The 24084-nt window shown below is 37.8% G+C and overlaps 1 protein-coding gene across 1 annotated transcript in view; it reads left to right on the top strand.

Annotated features, from left to right (window-relative positions):
• The first annotated feature begins 381 nt into the window (after positions 1 to 381).
• The window catches only part of Acbd3 (acyl-CoA binding domain containing 3), a 37816-nt gene continuing 14113 nt past the window's right edge, over positions 382 to 24084 (top strand). Inside the window, exons 1-4 of the mRNA XM_046419534.2 lie at positions 382 to 707; positions 18614 to 18755; positions 19352 to 19492; positions 22017 to 22175. Of these exons, the coding sequence (XP_046275490.1) occupies positions 422 to 707; positions 18614 to 18755; positions 19352 to 19492; positions 22017 to 22175 (728 nt within the window). The 5' untranslated portion in view covers positions 382 to 421. The remainder of the gene's footprint in view (positions 708 to 18613; positions 18756 to 19351; positions 19493 to 22016; positions 22176 to 24084) is intronic.

Here is a 24084-nt window from a genome sequence, read left to right as displayed (position 1 = left end):
GGTGGGTGGGGGCGCCTGCCCGTCTACACAGCCACGCTGCCGGCACTAACCCTGGCGCGGGTCTCCTCTGACCCCGCCCCTGACGGTCTCTGAATAGCCGCTGAACCCAACTGGGGGACGTGGGCGGGGGGTTTGGGGGCGTAGCAGCCGCTCATAGCAAGAACTGGCATCACAGAGTGCCGGGTGATGGCTGGGAGAGGCGGTGGAGACCAGCTTTAGATGAGGCGACGGCGGGTGGTCGCGGAGGGGGCGTAATCGACGGTTCCGGAGGAGGCGGGGCACCAGGCCTCAGCCCTTCTGGGGGGCCCAGGATCCTCCTTAGCAGCGGAAGTTCCGGTGTCGGCAAGCGGAGGTCAGAGGTCAGCAGGAAGTCGATACGTGGCCGCCGCCTGTCCCCGCCGAGGAGGCGCAGCACCCGGAGATGGCGGCGGTGCTGAACGCCGAGCGCCTTGAGGTATCGGTCGACGGCCTCACGCTAAGTCCGGATCCGGAGGAGCGGCCTAGCGCAGAGGGCGCCCCGCTGCTGCCGCCGCCACTGCCGCCGCCCTCGCCTCCTGGGTCCGGCCGGAGCCCGGGCGCCGCAGGGGAGCAGCCGGAGTCCGGGGAGGCGGCGGCTGGGGGCGCGGCGGAGGAGGCGCGGCGGCTGGAGCAGCGCTGGGGCTTTGGCCTGGAAGAGCTGTACGGCCTGGCTCTGCGCTTCTTCCGAGGTGAGCCGCGCCGCCGCCTCTGCTCGGCACCGGGAGCCAGGGCTGTGGTCCCTAGGGTGACCGGACGAATCTCATTCCTACCTCCCAGGGTAGGCCCGGTGACCAGAGCAGGGCTCCCTCCTTGGGGGTACCCGAAGTTTGTCACTATTAGCTTGGACTAGGTCACACCCCTGAGGGGCCTGGAACCTTGCTTTAGCAGTCGAGTCCCGCCTCCCCTAGGTTACCGGGGCATTTTACCTGATTTAGCTTCTCCTTTTTCCGTGAGCCAGGATGGAAGAATGAAACCTTTCTCCCAGAGGATCCCAGAGGATCCTATTCTGGGATTGCTTTTTTTCTTTACCTATGTTTTCCTTTTCCTGTTTCCCATGGTTTGCCACCTAGGATTCCACCGATTTTTACCCTTTTCCTAAAGTGGAAGAAATTTTTCAATAGGTTCCACATACATACCCATTCCAGCCATTCTGGGCAACTATAGGACATGGTCCCCTGGCAGTATTGATGTGGAAGAGAAAAAAGTAAAGTGTTAGACTCATTTATGCTTTCCACCTTGTCAAATTCTGAAGAGATGTCCACAATGTTCTAGTAGCTTCTGAATGGTTAAAATTGTATCTAGTAACTAATGTGGAAGAATTAATTCTCAGAGTAAAGCCTAAAAGTACCCTCTGTGCCGTCGCATAATTAACTGAAATGTCTCTTCTCTTAGAACAATATTGTTCTAAGTGTTTTATTTATTTATTTTCTTTAAAGTGGGTGATTCACTTAGTCAAGTGATGGAGAGATCAGTCACATGGTTTTGTAAATAGGAAAGACTAATGACCGTTAGTTTGATTCTTAAAGATATTTATGTCTTTCTTGGGTGGAGGGCAAGGAGAGACATCCACAAATGAAACTTTTTAAAAGTGGTTGCTAGGTTCCACGTACCTTCCAGAACAGCATATTTATGACAGTTTTCCCAGAAGGAGTACCTTTTAAAGCACACATTTTTACTGGCTGAAGTTGAGTAGTTCAGCTTAGTGATACATGTTAATGACATGTTTTCTCTCAAAATAACTTTAATTGTGCTAACTAGTGAAGCTTTCTCTTTTGTAAATCATACAGAACATTTGAGCATTCCGAATTCATTGCGTTTTTTATTAAAAAGCTTACGCTTGAAATATTCTTTGTCATTACACAATGAATTCAGCCCTTGTATACTTGCTAGCTTGGGGAATTAATAATGGCTAATGGATTTTGGATCACTTGACCTCTGAGGTCACTGGCTTGAATTTAGAGTTTGCTGTGGTATGATATATTAACACACACGCAAATCTAGTAGTTTCTGTACACTTCGGGAAACTATGTTCTACCTTAAAATTTTATTCTTGGAATTTATTTTTCCAATCAAGTGTATTGTAATAGATACTAAGAGTAGAAAGGAATCAACTTTTAATTCTTGATTTTGCCACATGACTAAAAGCAAAATGGGTAATTTCATCTTTTTAGTTTGTCTTATTTGAAAATAGTAGTAACATCTACTTTGAAAGATTAAAGTACTGTATAAGGTGGAGTATAGCATTGCCTTGAAAGTCAGGAACCTCTGGATTCTAGTTCTTTGATATCTCAGATTTAAGCTTTAGTGATCTAAACCTAACATTATTTTATTGAGTGGGAGAAATCCTAGGGGAAATCCATAATTTGGGGAGCCTAAATCCATAATTTGAGTCACCTTAATAACAAAAGCTTCTTTGGTTGGTATGGTTCATTCATTTCTTAATTTTTCAAAGCGATATCCAAATACTTAAACAAGAGAAGTAACTGTTTAGCAATTAAAAGCTACCTTTCTGCATGGAACATTACATGAGATATCAATGAAGATACTGGCAGCATATGAGACATATACAATAACTGTTTAAAAAAGAAAAAGGAAGAATGTAAAAGTAATCTTATCACAGTAGTCATAGGCCAATGATTGAGCCTGTATGTCAACTACCCTCTTAATTTTGTGAAGGTAAAAGTTAAATAATATAGTCTGGGGTGTGTAACTCAGTGCATTTGCCTAGCATGTGTGAGGACCTGGGTTCCATCCCCAGCACTGCACAGAAATAAATAAAAAAGTGAAATAATAGGTGGAAGTACAGGTAAATGTAAGTTAATGTTTTACCACCTAAATTTTAGCCATTATTGCATCCTTAATTATGGTTAATATTTTAAATTAGTTTTCCACTGCAAGTGAATAGCTCATTAGGATCTATTAGGTCCTATAAGTCCTAAAGAGGAGTTAAAGACCCAGTGACAGTAGTATGAAAGATTGAGGTAGTGGTGCCATTTCATTAAATTGGGAAGGTCAGGAACCCGAATGGCCAAGTCATATGTCTGGGAAGTGACAAGTAGGAAGTAGTTTGGTGGAGAGAGATGGCTTTAAAGATTTAATTCAGATCCTCGTAAGAGTTGAATGCTATTGTAAATAATTGGTCCTTTTTGTCAGAATATTGGTGAAAAATCATTGAAGGTTTTTTTTTTTAATATTTATTTAGTTGTAGATGAACACACAGTATCTTTATGTATTTTTATGTGGTGTTGAGGATTGAACCCAATGCCTCACACATGCGAGGCAAGCACTTTACCATTAAACTACAGCCTCAGCCCCCCATTAAAGGTTTTTAAAGGATGGAACAAAGTTGGCCTAATTCAATTTTAGCAAAATTAAGTATTTTGTTGTGGTGGTGGGTTTGTTGTTGTTGTTGTTGTTAGAGAACTGAAGGGACCCAGAGCATATAGGTTTTATGCTTCTTGGATGAAGTTGACCTGCAGAAGTAAATTTTTGGTTTTTAGAGTTCTTATGAAGAGGGTGGATTTTTCTGTCTCTAATACTTTATTGCCACATTACATTAAGTTGTTAGATTGGTTACATTAACGTAAAATTCCAAACTAATGATTGCCAATATGTTGAGCAGATGTTCACTAAATGTTAGGTACTATTGTGAAAGCTGTATACAAGATTTGTTTAATCTTCCTGTGAGCCCTTTTGTAAAGGTGTAATTCTCATTTCTCTGGTGAGGAATCTGCCTGAGCCACTCGGTTGTTATTTTGGCACTGGGATTGAACCCAGGGTCTTTTACCTCTGAGCTACGTCCCCAAGCCTTTTTAAAAATTTAATTCTAATTTTTTTTTTTTTTCTGGTACTGGGGATTAAACCCAAGGATATACTACTGGGGATATATATCCCCAGCCCTTTTAAGCCCCCTTATTTAATTTTGAGAGTGTCTCCCTAAGTTGCTGTGGGCTTTTTTTCCCAAGTTACTGAGGCTGTCCTCAAACTTGTTATCCTCCTGTCTGAGTCTCCCTACTACCTGAGATAACAGGCATGTGCCACCGCACCATGCTCAGTTTTTATTTGTAAGAGGTGAGATTGGTTCTCAGTCTGTCTGATTCCAAATATAGTTCTTTGCACCCCAGGAGATAAAAACAAATGGGACCTCTGTTTTCTGGTGATACGCTGAAGAGAATATTCAAAGCAACCTAGCTAGTTGCCTTATCACATTGAACTTTTTCATTATATTTACATGAAAATATAAAAGGCTAATGGAAAGATCCAAGTTGGTTTTCTAAACATGATCATGTTCGAGAAAGTCCCAAATGTCTGTAAAATAAGTGTGAGAGAATTCCTAAATAATATTGCTTTTGGCTTTGAAAATCTGAATGCATTGAGGGAGAATCCTAATGGACTTAAGTAAACGTGCCCATCAGAAATGAGTCCTCCATAGCCTCCCAAGTTATTGGGAAGGAAGGCACCATGGGCACCCAGTTTCCTCAATGAACAACATGTATAGGAAAAAAGGGGTGTAATCCCAGGTAGCTGGGATTACAGGTGTATATGTTGTGCCTTTTTTTGTTGTCCCAGGGATTGAACTCAGGGGCGCTTAACCACTGAGCCACACACTGAAACCTTTTTAGATTTTATTTTGAGAAAGGGTCTTGCTAAGTTGCTGAGGCTGGCCTCGAATTTATAGTCCTTTTGTCTCAACCTCCCAAGCCACTGGGATTACAGGCATGCACCACCATACCCAGCAGTGTAGTACCATTTTAAGATTTTTTTTTTTAATATTTATTTTTCAGTTGTAAGTGGACACAGTACCTTTATTTTATTTTTATGTGGTGCTGAGGATCGAACCCAGTGCCCCATACATGCCAGGCAAGTGCGCTACCGCTTGAACCACATTCCCAGCCCCTGTGTGTATTTTTTAAAAAATATTTATTTTTTAGTTGTGGTTGGACACAACACCTTTATTTTGTTTATTTTTATGTGGTGCTGAGAATCGAACCCAGGGCCCCGAACTCGCTAGGCGAGCTCTACCGCTGAGCCACAACCCCAGCACCCTCCCACCCCCGTGTATTTTTTAATGTAAATGATTTTAAAATTTGCTTGAGGCCTCTCCTGTGTCACACAGAAGAATGCATAGATTCCAAGTGTATAGCTTCCTGAGTTTTCATAAAGTGAACACAATCATGTAGCCAAAACCCAGAAAGATGTTTACTTTTATCACTTAACTAAGTTGAGAGCCACAGTGACTCAGTATTTAGAAGGTGAGCGCTGGAGTCAATATTTCTGGGTTGTTTTTTCTCCCTCCGCTGTTTAATTGTTTAAACATTTTGTGCTTTCATTTCTCAAATGGTTGTTGTAAGAATTACAAAAATTATACATATATACACAGGCACATATATACACAACACATTCTCTAAACAGTACCTGACAACTGGCAGCTGCATTTGTTGTTAAAAAGGAGGAATTGCCAAAAATTGATGGTGGGTGTGTTGAATTAATGGGGAGGAAGTCTTAAAACTTTTATTATTTACTTTTGCTAAGTAATTTTCAAAGTGTTTCATATTCCTTGAGTCAGGCATTCTGTACTATATTAGTCTTTTCTTTTAAATAGTATAAGAATTTGTGAATTACACTTTTTCTTAATTAAAAAATGTGAAGATGTGTTTTTAATTTTTTTTTAATATTTTTTTAGTTGATGGACCTATATTTATTTCTGTGTAATGCTGAGAATTGTAGCCAGTGCCTCACACATGTAAAGCAAGCACTCTGTCACTGAGCCACAACCCCAGCCCCATGTTTTTAATTTTAATAGGGATTTATTTTAATAAGGGATGGGTTTTATACCGGGTATGGTTGTGCAAACCTGTAATCCTAGCAACTTAGGAGGCTGAGGCAGGAGGATCAAAAATTTGAGGTCATCCTCAGCAATTTTATTGGACTGTAATTAATCATGATCGATCGAATTAGTGTTGGCTGTTTATATTATTTATAATTGGGACAGAACATGTATTTTGGTTGCATTTTGGTTCTTGAACAAATTTTTGTCTTTCATGTAGAGGCAATTATTTGTTTTCTTCATCCTCAGGTTAACTTACCCTTTTTTTTTTTAACATCAGGACATACTTCCAACTCTACAATCAAAAATAAAGCCAGCCAGGCTGGGGAATATAGCTCAGTTGGTGGAGTGCTTGCCTCACACACACGATCCCCAGCCCCCCACACACAAATAATAATAATCCAGTTTGCTCTGGAGGCTGAGGCTAGAGGATCGCAAGTTCAAAGCTAGCCTCAGCAAAAGCACTTGCTAAGCAACTCAGTGAGACCCTGTCTCTAAATAAAATACAAAATAGTGCTGGGGATGTGGCTCAGTGGTTAAGTGCCCCTGAGTTCAATCCCAGTACCCCCAAAAAAGCAATTAAGATCTTTTAGAAAAAGAAAAGTCATGTGTTTTTTGCCCTTAAATTCTTGATTCAGTCTTAGTTTTCTTCTGCCCATGTGTCATCCTGGAAGTTGATTACTTTTAACCTTCTGTTCTGTCATATTCCTTTTTACCTGAATCATTTGTTTTCCTTTGTTTTACTATTTACTACACATACACTGGAAATGCATGCCCACAGTAGCTTCTTGAGAAGAGAGTGCATGAGGATTACAGTTTTTGAAACCATGCCTTTCTAAAAATTTGTATTTTGCTATCACATTTGTTTGGGCACCAAAGTTTAGACTGGGAACGATTTATTTTCTATAGCAAAGATAAAGCCCTCTGCTGAAATAGGAGCAAGGTAACCATCTGCCTGTTTGGGGTTATTATACAAAATGGGATAGAAAGTGGCCGTATACTTCTTATATAGACTTTAAAACAAATTCTTGTTTATTAAGAATCTGATGCCTTTGGTTTCTGAACTTCTTCAGAGTTCTGTAAATTGGCTTATTTCTTTTAGTGGGATTTCATTGATGATTGGAGATAAATGTGTGTGTTCAGGCTATTATGTTAACTGGATGTTTTATTTGTATGTTTTCTAACTTTTTATTTATATTTGCGTTTTTAAAACTTCCTGGAAATCATTTTGGCCCTTTGAATTTACTTCTTCCTCTAGTCTAGGGTTAACAAGCTTTTCCTATAACAGGCTAGATAGTAAATACTTTAGGGTTTAAGGATCATATATAGTGAGTGTTGCATATGCTTTGTTTTATGTTTTTGCTTTTCATTATTTGTAACCCTTTTAAAAAGGTAAAAATCGTTTTTAACTTGTAGGCTTCATAAAAAATTAGCTGTGGGGGACTGGGGATGCAGCTCAGTGATAGAGCATTTGCCTAATGTGTGATTCTGGGTTTGATCCCCAGCATGGGGAACAGGAGCTGTGGGAGGAGTTGGTCTAGTTCACCAGCCCCTAGGGACTTTAGTCAGGCTCCTTTAGGTAAAATAGATTTTTAACCTATTGCTTTTCAGTTTTATAGAAATGGAAAGGAACTTTTTTATGGTTGTTGCTAGATAAATGTCAGCTAGTGATCTTAGTTCAGTTGAGAAGGGCTAGCTTAGCAGTCATGCTTCTTAAGGTAACAGAAATACTTCTTTCTCATTGATCAGAATAAGGATCTTTTCACACTTGCATCTGAAAATTAGCTCTGTAACTTCTTTACGAACATATTTTTGTGTTTAGTTTTGGTTGCTATAGAACTAAATAGCTTTGCAGTGATTAACTATCTTACCTAATTAAAAAAGACTAAATAAACCCTTGTGATATGTGAACTGGAGTCATCTGAAAAGAGAGAAGCCTTTTTTCTTTTTGTAATACTAATAATTTGCCAGGCAATTTAGATGGTAAAGTATTTTCTTTTTCTTATTTTGTTTTTTTAGTTGTTGGTGAACAGATTACAATTATTTTATTTATTCGTTTTTTTATATGATGCTGAGAATAGAACACGGTGCTTCAGTGGTAGAGCTAGGCAAGTGCTCTACTACTGAGCCACAACCCAGTCCAAAATGGTAAAAAGCATTTTTATTTTTCTGTTTCTTTGAAGTTTAGAACATCGGTAGCATATGCTATATTAAAGGTAGTTAGGATTAGCGTAGCCTCCTGGGTTTTGTGTATTCCACAGGAGAATAATTAATCTTTTCACTTTGCCCCAAAGGTTGAAGATAACATTGATTTGACTTTTTATTTTTTTTGTTCCTGGGAATTGGACCCAGGTCCTTGTACATACTAAGTATACACTCTTCCAATGAGCCATGCTTTGACTTTTTAAAAGTGCATTGAAAAAGGAAAAAAGCTTTTGTTTAAAAGGGGCGGGGGATATATATGCTTATTGAAGAAAATTTGGGAAAATAAAAAATGAATAGAGAAAATACAATTAATCTATAATCCAGTCTTTCCAAAATAATTATTGGTATTAACATCTGTCATGTTTTCTTTTCCTTAATTTTTTTTGAGACAAATTTTTTTCCTAATAGAAAATAATGATTAATTTGGGGCTGGGGATGTGGCTCAAGCGGTAGCGCACTCGCCTGGCATGCGTGCGGCCCGGGTTCGATCCTCAGCACCACATACAAACAAAGATGTTGTGTCCGCCAAAAACTAAAAATAAATAAATAAATATTAAAAAATATAAGGGTGTGTATGTTAAAAAAAAGAAAAAGAAAATAATGATTAATTTAAAGATTCAATAACAAGGTATAAAGGAATGATTATAGATCGATTCTTAAAAATAGTAAGTGTATATAAAAGATTGAGTGAAAATGCCAATGAAATTCACAAGAGTGGAGGTACAGTTTTGCTTGTTGTCACAAAAATTGACCCATAAAGTTGATTTTTCTTCTTCTGCCTCTTCTCTTCCTCCTCCTTTTCTTTCTTTCTTTCTTTTTTTTTTCTTAATTATATCAGGGATTTGAACCCTGGGGTCCTTACCCACTGAGCCATATCCACAGATCATTTTTTTTTTTAAAGAGAGAATTTTTTAATATTTATTTTTTAGTTTTCGGTGGACACAACATCTTTATTTTATTTGTATGTGGTGCTAAGGATCAAACCCAGCGCCCTGTGCATGCCAGGCCAGCGTGCTACCATTTGAGCCACATCCCCAGCCCTCCACAGATCTTTTTATTTTGTATTTTGAGACAAAGTCTTGCTAAGTTGCTTAGGGTCCTGCTAAGTTGCTGAGACTGGCCTCCTGTCTCAGTCTTTCACTAGGATTGGTGTGTGCCACCATGCCCTGCTGAAGTTGATTTCTTTAGTGAGATTTGTTGGGCTTGGTTTGGTGGTTAATGCATGTGAGCAAAACATGTAGCTGAGCATGGGGGTAGGGGGGGTATCATGGTAGACAAATCTGTTTTGTGTAATCCTCAGGAGAATACTTGACCAGGGCTAACACTGAAAATGCATTTTAAAAAATATTTTTCTAATTTGTAACATGTCCTTAATTCTGACAGTCATAAAAATGGGCTTATGTTAATATAACATTCCCAAGACCTAGCTCTTACCCTCCTATTGGTACTCGGGGTTAAACTGACACTTTGCTAAATGATGGGTAGTTTCCTTGTTTAATGTTCCATTTCCCATAATCCACTGCATATAGTTGGAACTACCAGATGCTTAAAATGAAGTATATTTATCTTCTAGTGGGAAAAGGATACTCTCTCTCCTACAGCCCTGACTACCATTTATATTTATACTACTTATCAAAAAATATGACTCTAACCTATGAATATTATAAGTTATTGTATAATACTAAAAAAAGCTATTTTACAAATAACTTTTATGATGGTTGTAGATTAAGAAAAACTTTTCACACCCACTAGTCCATCTCAGATCATCTCCCTACCACAAAAAGAATGTGTGTATGTTTGAAAATTGCCATTACTTGAGCAGTTTGAAAAGTGATTAGCCTTCCAGAGAAGATTCCATCTGATTTTATCTTATTTATATGTTCTTTATTTTTTCTTTTTGCAGTGCTTGGGGATTGAACCTGGGCCAAGCACTCTACCACTGAGCCACATTCACAGTTCTGATTTTGTATTTATTGACAATAATTTAGGTTAATACAACCATTTTCATCAAATTTATATCTTTTTTTTTTTTTTTTTAGAAAAGGTGAAAATACTGTACTCTCGTCATTTTCAGGCTCACTACATTTTTTTTTCTTGAATCACTAGCAAGCACTTTTTTCTTATATAAAGCTCAAGATACAATGATATAAACTGAGGCCTTTTTTATTTAAAAAAAAAAAAAAAACCAAAAACCTAAGGCAGGCACCAATGGCACATGCCTATAATCCCAGCCACTCTGGAGACTGAATCAAAGGATGGCAAGTTCAAGGCCAGCCTGGGCAATTTAGAGCCTGTCTCAAAATAAAAAGGGCTAGAGATGTAGCTCAGTGGCAGAGCACCTTGGAGTTCAATCCCCAGAACTTTAAAGAAAGAAAGACAGACAGAAAGAAGCTCTGCATGGTGGCACATGCCTATAATCCCTGTGGCTCAGGAAGCTAAGGCAGGAAGAATCAGGAGTTCAAAGTCAGCCTCAGCAAAAATGAGGTGCTAAGCAATTCAGTGAGATCCTATCTCTAAATAAAATACAGAATAGGGCTGGGGATGTAGCTCAGTGGTTGAGTACCCCTGCCCCACTACCCCCCCACTCCCCCCAAAAAAGAAAAAAGAAAACTTTTGGTCATTAATATGTCTAAAATTAAGATGAATGGATGAATGTTTTTGAAATTGAAGATAGGCTTTTGGTAAATAATATAATTAGTAACCACTATTGCTTTACGTATTTTAACAACCCAACAACATCTTAGAATAGAATTCTCTATAGCTAATTTTGTAAGAAAAATATTGCAGTTTTTAAAAAGTGATCTATAAGTATAGCTTCCCAATTTCTAAAAATTTTATCTTTCTATATTCTCTCTGGGTATATGGTCACATTGTAGGCATTTTACATTGTTGAAAGTGTAGCACATAATTTTCCATTCTACTTAATTATTACGTCATCAACGTGTTCTTCATCTTATAATTGGCCTTATAAAAGGCCAATTATAAGATTTTAATAGGGTCTCACTAAATTGCCTATTTTAATAATCATTTTAATAGCTTTATAGTCTGTTCAGTGGATTAATATAATTCAAGCATTGCATTATTGTTGAATAGGTCTTTTTTCTTTTTTTGTAATTAATGAATGTATCGAACAGTGATAACACCATTTTTCTTGATATAAAATTGAAGGCTGTATTTCAGAAAGATTTCATTGGGAAGAGAAATAAAGAACAGTTTTTTAGGCTTGTTGGTTTTAGCATGAAAGATAACATCAAGTACCCTGTACTGTGTGGAATTTAACAGAATTACTGTCCTAACCTAATGAGTTATAATAAGTGTACTTTATTACGTATAACCCCCTTTTTTTTTTTTAAGGTCAGAAGTAAACTCTTAAAATCTTTCCTTTATGTCACTATAATTTTGTCAGATACACACACAGACACACACACACACAGAGCTAGGTGTGGTGATACACATCTGTAATCCCAGCATATCAGAAGGCTGATGCAGGAGGATTACAAGTTTGAGACCAGCCTGGGCAATTTAGTGAGACCCTATCTCAAACTTAAAAAAATAAATAATAAATAAGGCTAGGGATGTTGCTCAGTCACAGACTGCCCTTGGGCTTAGTCCTTAGTATGGCAAAAAATATTGTGTGTATAGATGGATAGACAATACCCCTAGCTTGAAAAAAAAAATTGGGGGGTGGGGGATTGAACTCAGGGGCACTCAACCATTGAGTCACATCCCCAGCCCTATTTCCTATTTTTGTTCTTTATATAGAGACAGGGTCTCACTGAGTTGCTAAGTGCCTCACCATTGCTGAGTCTGGCTTTGAACTCAAGATCTCCTGACTCACCTCCCGAGCAGCTGGGATTACAGGCATGTGCCATCACGCCCAGCTCTGGGAGATATTTATATACATTTATGTATTTTTTTTAAATATTAATTTTTTACTTATAGGTGGACACATCATCTTTATTTTATGTGGTGCTGAGGATTGAACCCAGTGCCTCACACGTGCTAGGCGAGTGTTCTACATCTGAACTACAATCCCAGCCCTAAAAAAATATTTTTAAAATGACCAAACTGTCAGGTTGTCAGGTGTGGTGCATACCTGTAACCCCATGGCTTGGGAAGCTGAGGCAGGAGATTACAAGTTCAAGGCCAGCCTCAGCAACTTAGCAAGACCCTGTATGGGGAAAAAAAAAAAAAGATACTAGGGATGTAGCTCAGGGCCCCTGGGATCAGTTCCTGGTACCAAAAAAGAAAGAAAATTTCCCCCACGTATCAAATGAGTTTTTGCTTAAGAATTTTTTTCATGTAGTATTTTTAAAAATATTTTTTTAGTTGTTGATAGACCTTTATTTTATTTACTTACATGTGGTGCTGAGAATTGAACCCAGTGCCTCACACATGACAGGCAAGTGCGTTACCGCTGAGCCCCAGCCCCAGCCCTTCATGTATTATTTAATGGGGAAACTTGTTCAGTTCCCACCCTTCAATGTTGCCAGTCACTTTCCAGAGACAGTTCTTCTTCTTTTTTTTTTTTTTAAAGAGAGAGAGAGAGAATTTTTAATATTTATTTTTTAGTTTTCGGCGGACACAACATCTTTTGTTTGTATGTGGTGCTGAGGATCGAACTTGGGCCGCACATATGCCAGGCGAGCGCGCTACCGCTTGAGCCACATCCCCAGCTCCATGAGACAGTTCTTCTTAACTGTTTAGTTTGTCCTTCTAGATATTTTTCTTTGAAAGATTAAATATTGTAAGGAAGACTTAAATTCTCTCTGACCACTTCTAATTCTTGCTTTCTCCCACTTTGTTCTCATCTCCTTAGTGTGGCTCCTTCTAGATCTTTTTCTTTGCATTTACACTAATGTTAGGTTTGTGTAACAGGTTCATCAGTTCTAAGACTTACTTTAGGGGCCGTTACAAAAGAAAAACTGGCTGGGCCTGTGGCTTAGCAGTAGAGCACTTGCCTAGCACATGCTAGGTCCTGAATTCTCTCAGTTTGAGCCCCAGCACTGCCATGGGGAGCAGGGGACAGGAAGGAGAAAAGAAAAGAAAAGAAAACTGCCAGAACTGTAAAATATATATTGTAAAATCTAATCTCGGGGGCTGAGATTGTGGCTCAGCGGTAGAGCGCTTGCCTAGCATGTGCAGGGCCCTGGGTTCGATCCTCAGCACCACATAAAAAAAATAAACAAAATAAAGGTATTTATCCATCTACAACTTTAAAAAAAAAATCTAATCTCACTTTAGAGATGTTAAGGGATGGGTCGGGTTGCTTAGAATTGATCAAATGCATTTTGCTATGATTAGTTTTCTGCTGCTTGCCTTTCTTCACTTAATCGAAACTGATAATAATTCTTACCCCATATCTGTCTTCTCCAATATGCAAATCATACTACTATTAAAATATTTGAACATGATAACAGAAGCAGTGAGAAGATTGCATCTACTTTGCTACTTCATAGTGATTACTGACCCAAAGACATTTTTAGTCTGACTTGAAAGTCTATAAATCATTTTAATCCATGTTTCCTATGTGCCAGGAGATATTCTGAGCCCTATAAGTATTTTAATTTATTGAAACTTTACATGAAGTCTGTGTAACAGGTATTATTATCCTCTTTCACAGAATAAAAGATGTGAAATTCAAAGAATCTAGTAAGCAAAGATTCAGATTCTCTGAATTACATCTAAGCAAATTGGCTGCATATTTTTTTTTATGCTTTTTTTTTTTTAAATTGGTTGTTCAAAACATTACAAAGCTCATGACATATCATCTTAAATAACGTGATCTGAGCACCCCCTCTCCATGATTCTATGCCACAGCTCAGAGCTGAACTCTGGGATAAGAAAGAAATCTGAATTGGAAACCTAAAAATAAACGGCTGTCCTAAGGCCAGATTGTTTGTACTATTTTCACTGAAGGTTCATAAAAAATTACCACAAGCCCTGACCATATATTTAATGATGGAGACAAGTTTACATAATTTTTACTGTTACCATTACTTCCAAGTTCTCCTACTTCTTTGGACTTTCCTTTAGATTCTTGCTTCTATTTATATTGTGAACCTCTCTCCTCATCTCTGAAAGATATTCTTACTAACTCTTGATTTCCAGGGCCAATATAAACAGCCCATTATGTGACAAGTCATGATACTTGATGTTGTCTTTTTGTTTATTTATTGAATTATACGACTCATTTGTTAATATGATCTAATAAACTAAGATTCTGTAACAGATTTCTAAAAATAAAGTGACTGAAAAAAGAAAAAAAAATAATCGAAACTGCTTCACTTATACCACAGTCTGAATAAACCACATTATTTCACTGGGCTTTTATTGATGAACTTTTAATTTGTTTCTAGTAACAGTGCTGCAGTGAGTTCTGATATCTGTTTCCTTCTATATATTTGGGAGTCTTATCAAGGCTATGTAATAAAAATTGAAATTACTATATCATAGGGCATCTACATTTTTTTAAAATTACATGTGAATGATGTATTCTATTTCAAACATTAATGTGTATACTTTTTTTAAAGAGAGAGAGAATTTTTAATATTTATTTTTTAGTTATCAGTGGACACAACATCTTTGTTTGTATGTGGTGCTGAGGATCGAACCCGGGCTGCACGCATGCCAGGCGGGCGCGCTACCGCTTGAGCCACATCCCCAGCCTGGCGTGTACATTTTTTTTTTTTTTTTAAAGATAGAGTGAGAGAAGGAGGGAGGGAGAGAGAGAGAATTTTTAATATTTATTTTTTAGTTTTCGGCGGACACAACATCTTTGTTTGTATGTGGTGCTGAGGATCGAACCCGGGCCGCAAGCATGCCAGGCGAGCTCGCTACTGCTTGAGCCACATCCCCAGCCCGGGGGCATGTACATTTAAAAAAAAATTTTTTTTTTTTGTAGTTGTAGATGGACAACATGCCTTTATTTATTTACTTTTATGTGGAAAGCATACATGTTTACAATTTTGAAATATATTACCAAATTGTTGATCTAGATAACTTAAAAACAGTTTATATTTTCAGCATTAGTATACGAGAGAGTGGGTCCTTATTTGTCCCCTTCTTACCAACTCTGGATGTTACCTAACTTTTTTTATCTAATGAGAGGAGGGAGTCTTGATATCTCATAATTTAAAGTTCCATTTCCTGAACTAGTGAAATTGAATATCCTTTTGCATATTTATTATCAACTTTTGTATTTTTCTTCAAGTTCCCTGTGTATATCTTAGCACTCTTATTTTTCTTACTAATTAGTGGTTTTATTATGGTCATGCCTATATAAATGAATTAAATGTGTAGTTCGTATATACTACTTTACCTTTATTGAAATTTGGTAGTCTGTTCTTATTGGAATCAACTAATAATTAATGTTTCCATTTATCAAAGAAGCAGTATTCTTCAAAGACTTCCCATTTTAGCCAGGCTTGGTTGTGTACACTAATTCCAGCAGCTCAGGAGACTGAGGCAGGAGGATCTCAAAGCCAACCTCAGGAAAAGCAAGGCACTAAGCAACTCAGTGAGACCCTGTCTCTACATAAAATACAAAATAGGGCTGGCTTAGTGGTCAAGTACCCAGGAGTTCAATCCCTGGTACCCCACCCCACCCCCCGCCCTCCAAAAAAAAGATTTCTCATTTTTCCAGCCCCAGTTTTGTACAGCTTTTGAATGTTAGTGGAGGTTAAATCTTCCCAAGTCAAACTGGCTTCACTCTTTTTCTTATTGATTGATTGATTGATTGGTGCTGGGGATTGAACCCAGGGATGCTCTTCCACTGAGCTACATCTTTTTCATTTTTTATTTTGAGACAGGTTCTCAACTAAGTTGCAGAGGCTGAACTTAAAACTTGTAGGTAGTCCTCTGCCTTCAGCCTTCCAAGTCTTGGGATTACAGGTGTGTGCTACTGTACCCAGTGCTGGCTTCAATCTTGATTCTCTTGGAAGTCTGCCATAGATAACAATAATATTGAAGGAAGGCAAAATATGTAATAGTTATTATTAATAATAATGTCCTAGTACCTTGAAAGCAGCAGTATGACCCTCACTTTCTTGATGAACAAACTGAGAGGTTAACTGAAATCTCTTGGACGTGTGAAATGAGATTTAAAATTATCTAAGCTATCTGATTTTAGAGTTCCTTGTATCATATTATGTCTGTCTCAGTAGTTGGATATGTTTTGAATATAGCCTTTTAAACTGTATGTATGCTGGTTGCTTAATAATATTAAAAGTAGTTGATGTAAACTTATTTTTTAAAAACCGTTTTAGGAGCTGGGGCTGTAGCTCAGTGGTAGAGCACTTGTGAGTACATGTGAGGTACTGGGTTCAATCCTCAGCACCACATAAAAATAAATAAATAAAGATATTGTACGAACTACAACTAAAAAAACTCTTAAAAAATGATTGTTGGGCTGGGGATATGGCTCAAATGGTAGCGCGCTCGCCTGGCATGCGTGCAGCCCGGGTTCGATCCTCAGCACCACATACAAACAAATATGTTGTGTCCGCCGAAAAACTAAAAAATAAATAAATAAATAAATAAATAAATAAATAAATAATTCTCTCTCTCTCAAAAAAAAAAAGTGATTGTTGCAGGTAGGTGTGGTGGCACATTCCTATAATCCCAACAAGTCAGAAGGCTGAGGTAGGAGAATCACAAGTTTGAGTCTAGGCTCAGTATCTTAGCATGATCCCTTCTCAAAATTAAAAATTAAAAAAGGGGTTGGGGATGCAGATCAGTGGTAGAGTGCCCCTGGTTTCAATCCTCAGTTCCAAAACTGACAAAAAAGATTGTTGCACATTGTTTTTTGTTTGTTTGTTTGTTTGTTGGTATCGGGGATTAAACCCCAGGGGTGCTTAACCACTGAGCCACTTTCCAAGCCTTTTTTATTTTGAGATAGGGTCTCAGTAAATTACTTAGGGCCTCAGCTTCCTGAGTTGCTGGAATTATAGGCTGTGCCACCATGCGTGGCTTGCACACTGTTTTTTTTGTGGGGTGGGGGTGCTAGGTATTGAACTCAGGGACACTTGACCACTGTGCCACATCCCCAACGCTATTTTGTGTTTTATTTTTTTAATTTTTTATTGTGGGTTGTTCAAAACATTACAAATTTCTTGACATATCATATTCCACACTTTGATTCAAGTGGGTTATGAACTCCCACCTTCACCCCATACACAGATTGCAGATTCACATCAGTTACACATCCATTGATTTACAAATTGCCATACTAGTGTCTGTTGTGCTCCGCTGCCTTTCCCATCATCCACCCTCCCCCCTCCCCTCCTCTCTCTCTACCCCCTCCACTGTATAACCCTGAGGGTCTCCTTCCATTACCGTGCAATTTCCCTTCTCTCTCCCTTTCCCTCCCACCTTTCATCCCTGTTAAATGTTAATCTTCTTCTCCTGTTCTTCGTCCCTACTCTGTTCTTAGTTACTTTCCTTATATCAAAGAAGACATTTGGCATTTGTTTTTTAGGGATTGGCTAGCTTCACTTAGCATAATCTGCTCTAATGCCATCCATTTCCCTGTAAATTCTATGATTTTGTCATTTTTTAATGCAGAGTAATACTCCATTGTGTATAAATGCCACATTTTTTTTATCCATTCGTCTATTGAAGGGCATCTAGGTTGGTTCCACAGTCTTGCTATTGTGAACTGTGCTGCTATGAACATCGAAAACTGGAAATCCATATGCAACAAAATGAAACTGAATCCCTTTCTCTCGCCATGCACAAAAGTGAATTCAAAATGGATCAAGGAGCTTGATATCAAATCAGAGACGCGCCGTCTGATAGAAGAAAAAGTTGGCTACGATCTACAGTCGGTGGGGTCGGGCTCCAAATTCCTCAATAGGACACCCATAGCACAAAAGTTAATAACTAGAATCAACAAATGGGACTTACTCAAACTAAAAAGTTTTTTCTCAGCAAAAGAAACAATAAGAGAGGTAAATAGGGAGCCTACATCCTGGGAACAAATCTTTACTCCTCACACTTCAGATAGAGCCCTAATATCCAGAGTATACAAAGAACTCAAAAAATTAGACAATAAGAGAACAAACAACCCAATCAACAAATGGGCCAAGGACCTGAACAGACACTTCTCAGAGGAGGACATACAATCAATCAACAAGTACATGAAAAAATAGCTATTTTGTGTTTTATTTAGAGACAGGGTCTTCACTGAGTTGCTTATTGCCTCGCCTTTGCTGAGGCTGACTGAACTTACCATCCTCCGCTCTCAGCCTCACGGGCCCCTGGGATTACAGATGTACACCACCTCACCCAGTGCACATTGTTTTTAATATGTGTAAAAAAAGTGTTAAGTGGTACATTTATTTATGTGTACCCCACTGCAGTTTGACAGATGCATTACTCTATAGTAAATATTGCCAGTTGCCTTTAAAGAAATAATTCACATTTTATGAAGGATTTAATAGTTTTTACATCTATTAAAGGCAATTCGTGACATACCTTATAGCAAAGCTTCAGCATATAATACTGGGAATTATGTATTTTGTCAGTGCTAATTGTTTCCATTGTATTTCTTTTTTGTTATAGAAAAGGATGGCAAGGCCTTTCATCCAACTTACGAAGAAAAACTGAAGCTTGTGGCACTACATAAACAGGTTCTTATGGGCCCATATAATCCAGACACTTGTCCTGAAGTTGGATTCTTTGATGTGTTGGGGAATGACAGGAGGTAACAGTGTTTTGTTGTACAATAAATGTAATAAGAACAAAGCTGGGAAAGAATACAATGTAAATTGTTTAAGATGTAAATAATTGGTCTTTAGTTTAAGACCTGAAGCATTTTTGCTTGCAGCTTCTGGAGTCCTCAGATATTAATTCTACTTTTTGGCTTAGAGATGTTTATGGCTAAATATTAATGTTTTTTTATCTGATTATGAACATAAGACAAGTACAATTTCATTTGCCTCTTCCTAAATATTAAAAACAGTTCTTTATAATACATAGTAATTGATTCCTTTATTGAGTTGTGCCAGAAAAGAATACACAAAGTATTTTGTTCAGTTAAGGATAAAATACGATATAAGGAAAACAAAATATAGACAACTTTTCATCATATGGGAATTAACAGCAATGAAGTTAAATTTTAGATTGTGGCATAATTTATTAAGTCAATACATGATTGTTGAAACTTGGGAGTTTTGAACCTTTTGCTTACGTTAGAATCATTCTTTTAGTTATAATTGAAAAATTTTCACATTGCGGTTTAAATTAAATCAAGCTCTTATTCTGTTAAGGGGAGGTAACTTTTCTTATTATTCTTTATAGGAGAGAATGGGCGGCCCTGGGAAACATGTCTAAAGAAGATGCCATGGTAGAGTTTGTCAAGCTCTTAAATAGGTGTTGCCATCTCTTTTCAACGTATGTTGCATCCCACAAAATAGAGAAGGAAGAGCAAGAAAAAAAAAGGTGACATTTGAGAGCATGGAACGTATTTTACCCTTGTATAGCCAATATGCTGATACTTTTGTTTTATGGAGTATCTTTCCAAGTGTCTTCCCGTCAGTCCCAATTTTAATGGCAGTTGTTCAAATTTCTTTTTGTGAACAGGTATTTATGCCTGAGTTTTGAAGGGTGCTGCTTCCTTCTGGCTATACCTTTTAAGTTACTTCCCATCCATCACGGCAACATTTCTTTTGTCTTTTTAAACTATAAACTCCGTCATAAACTCAACCACGACTTTCTCCTTAACCTTAGGTCTATATACCCTTTGCTACTGTCTTCCATGAGCTTTTAGAATATTCATCTTCCATTTCATGTTCTTCAACTGCTACATGCTAGACTTTATGTAATCATATATATTGGCTTTGTCTCCAAGATGGCTTATTCATTATTTCCAGGGTTTGGAGAAGGAGTTGCAGAATGTGCTCTTTATGTTTTAAGGATTCTCTGTTGTAAATTACAATTATAATTAGCACCTTGTTTATCTAGAAGTTCTATTTTTAAAAAATGTTTATTTATTTATTTATTTTTATGTGGTGCTGAGGATGGAACCCAGGGTCCCAGCCCCTAGAAGTTCTATTTTTACTTTTTAAAATTCTAGATAATTAAGATTATTCGGTGAAGCCAGATTACATTATACTTTAGAAACAATTGATTCTCTGGTTTCCTACCTTAACCTGGACTAGAAATAGCAGGAGGAAATAGCCTAAAAGTAAGGGGGAAAAAATGAAAATAGACAAAAGAATTACAAAAACTTGCCAGTCAGAGGATATTTAATATCAAGGTGAATTTTTCTATCAAAAATTGTGACACAGGGGCTGAGGATGTGGCTCAAGCAGTAGCGCGCTTGCCTGACGTGTATGGCCCGGGTTCGATCCTCAGCACCACATACAAACAAAGATGTTGTTGTGTCCGCCGAAATTAAAAAAAAAAAATGTGACACAGTACTACTTTCATGTTTGTAGTCATAACCCAGAGTTATCAAGAGGCAGAGCATCAGATGTACTTTATTCCTGTTTAAGAGCTTAATTACAATTTCAAAAGCTACTTATGCAAAGTATGATATAATTTTTTAATCCAAAAGAAAAGTTTTTATTCTTACGAGAATGGAATAAGATTGCTTTAACTAGAAAATTGATTTATGTACTACAAGTCCATTGTGTAGTAATGTTGGATCAGTGAGGTATAGCTACAGTGTCCTTGAAAATATATATGCTTTGCTTTAAAATTTTTTTTTTGTTCAGTTGTAGATGCACACAATACCTTTATTTTATTTATTTATTTTTATGTGGTGCTGAGGATTGAACCTAGTGCCTCAAACGTGCTAGGTAAGCACTCTACCACTGAGCTACAACCCCAGTCCCCTATTCATTGCTTTTTAAGTTCTTATTTTAATAATAATTATAGTATATCTCTTAAGTATTGTCAAAAGTTATTTATTCATGTTAACATTTTGGGTAGATTTCAGAGATATACGTTTGTTTTTTGTAGTGCTGAGGATTGAACCCAGGGCCTCACACACGATATATATGATTTTGTTGAGTGCTTTCCAGCATTGTGCTGAGTCCCAAGGATGTAGTGGTGTAAGATAGGTAGTCTTTGTCCTTATGGAGCATGTATATTTTTGTACTGGAAGCTAAATTCAGGGCTTTGTATGTGCTAGGCAAGAACTCTACCACTGGGCTACATCCTCATCCTTGTGGAATATATATTTTAATGGGTAAATCAGAAGTATTGCTAAATTTGTCATACAAGTTTCATTACAACTACAGCAAGAATTATGAAGGAAAAGCATTTAGTACTAATAGTATATATCAAAGGGGATCCTTTAGGATATATGTCATCATTTAAGTAGTACCTTATTGATGGACACCTCTCTTTCTAATCTCCCCTCTCACCCTCCACAGTACTGGGGATTGAACCCAAAGGTGTTTTACCACTGAGTTATATCCCCATCCTGTTCTAAGTTTTAATTTTGATACAGGGTCTTACTAAGTTATTAAGGCTGTCCTTGAATTTATGATCCTTTTGTGTCTCCTGAATCTCTGGGATTATAGGCATGCGCTACCATACCTGGCAGCAATAATTATTCTTGATGCGATCTTGTATATTGTTAGATTCACTTCATAATGTAAGATTCTACTAGCAAAGTGTATGTGATTTATATTTTGATGGGGATTGTTGCATCATTCTCTAAAGAGATTGTTTCACTCGGCTTGGGTGGTATGTGCCTGTAATCCCAGTGATTTGGGAGATTGAGGCAGGAGGATCCTCAAGTTTGAGGCCAGGTTAGATGAGACCTATATCAGAATAAAAAGGGCTAGGGATGTAACTCAATGAGAGAGCACATCTGGGTTCAATTCCTACTCCAAAAATGGATGAAAGGATGGGTAGATAGATAGGTAGGTTGTCAATTTTTACTGGGAGATTAAATTTCATTGATTTTTAAGCAAGACTCATTATGTGGGGATCATTCTCTCTGGTCTTTTAGGAAGGAGGAGGAGGAGCGAAGGCGCCGTGAAGAGGAAGAAAGGGAGCGTCTACAAAAAGAGGAAGAAAAACGTAGGCGAGAAGAAGAGGAAAGGCTTAGACGGGAGGAAGAAGAAAGGAGGCGAATAGAAGAAGAAAGGCTTCGGTTAGAGCAGCAAAAGTAAGCTTGTTGTATAGCTTATATTTAAAAATGAAAAATGGGCTACCATACTGTTGTTACCTGAGTTTTTACCATTGTGTGTCTTAGAATAATTCTGCAATTTGTGTGACTAATACTAGCTATTTTTCATTTTTACCAGTGATCTTTTATCAGAGAATATATTGGAAGGATTTGTTATTAGCTTGCAAAACCCAGAGACTAGACGTAGGAACTTGAGGTTGCCTGGTTGCTCTGTTCGTCTCTGGATCCACATGACCTCTTGTCTACTTCTCAGCTTGTGTCTCTGTTTCATTCTTCCTGATGCATGCAAAGTGTCACTCTGCTCTGGCATATGCAAGGTTATCCCGACTTGGATTTTTGTGATTAATTTTTCCCTGTGTCTAATAGACTGACTGTAATCTGTGATACCCAGTAAAAGTTCTGAGGACAGACACTAGTTGATCCACTGTATGTATCTGGGGTCCATCCCTAGTTACTACTACAGGACTTGGAGGCTGAAACTATTTCGTATTCAGTAAGAACTGTGAGGGCAATTATCTCAGAAGGAATCGATTCTTCAAAAGGGAGATGTAAGTACAAGAAGGAAGTGATTAGTACATGTTAAACACTGTGGGAGAAGGCCTGAGGTTCCAGGGCTGGCATGGTATATAGGTCAAACCAGATAACATAAGGGTCCATTACTTTCTCCCTATTATTACCAGGTAGTTTGTCAGAAAAAACTTCAGTGCTAGTCTCAGACTGATCCAGGGCCTCATTCTACTTTGGAGAGAGATTAAATGCTGCTCTTTTATTTTTTATTTTATTTTATTTTTTTAGAGAGAGAGAGAATTTTTTAACATTTATTTCTTAGTTTTTTGGCGGGCACAACATCTTTGTTTGTATGTGGTGCTGAGGATCGAACCCGGGTCGCACGCATGCCAGGCGAGCACGCTACCGCTTGAGCCACATCCCCAGCCCTAAATGCTGCTCTTTTAGGGGATGGAGTAGAGTGCCCTAGGTTGGCCAGTGTTATGCTCTATTTAGGATTCTATGAGGTTTTTGTTTTGTTATCTGTTTCTTTCTTTCTTTCTCTCTTCTTCTTCTTCTTCTTTTTTTTTTTTTTTAAGTTGTAGATGGACACAATATCTTTATTTATTTTTTTGTGACCTGAAGATCGAACCCAGTGCTAGGCAAGCGCTATACCACTGAGCCACAACCCCATCCCCTGTTTATCTGTTTCTCAATGAATGGCTTTAAGGTATTCTGTTAAATGATCACATAACCTAGTTATAAAGCATGTGGTTTCTCTATGAAAGAAAATAGAATTGTAAGAGTTTATAGAAATTGGTATCTATAGACCAAGTATGCCCTGATACTATTATTAGTGTTTTTCCTTTAATAAAGGCAGCTTTAAATTAAATGCTACAGACCCTTAGATTTTTAAATTTATCCTTGTCAGGGGTAAATAACATCTTTCAACTATTCTTCTGCCTTTGTACTATTATTTGTCATGTTTTTAGGTAGAGAAGTCATATCCAGTATCTCTGCCCAAGTGATAGTCCATTAAATTACAGCATAATGGTGAATTAGTATAGTCTATGGAGCCAGACTGTCTGGATTTGAATCCTGGCTCTGGCAGCTACCTGCAATAGAATCTCAGTCAAGTTACCTAACATTCTCCTAGGGTTGTTATGAGAACTAAATGGATTAGTACATCTAAGTTCCTCGAACACTACGTGGCACATAGTAAGGGCACAGTAAATGTTAGTATAATTATGGTGATGGTGATGGTGATGATGTACTTCTCCATCCCAAATTTGCCATGAAAAATCTTAGGTGAAAAATGAGAGGCCAGATTTATTTTATTAAATATTTCTTCTGGGGCTGGGATATTTGGTGATTGATATACATTACTAGCTTAGTCACTTTT

The sequence above is a fragment of the Marmota monax genome, unplaced genomic scaffold (genome assembly GCF_021218885.2).
Source record: "Marmota monax isolate L192 unplaced genomic scaffold, Marmota_monax_Labrador192_F-V1.1 WCK01_AAM20220418_F8-fsc00153, whole genome shotgun sequence".
In the NCBI taxonomy this organism is placed as follows: domain Eukaryota; kingdom Metazoa; phylum Chordata; class Mammalia; order Rodentia; family Sciuridae; genus Marmota; species Marmota monax.
This window is presented reverse-complemented; position numbering and strand designations above follow the sequence as displayed.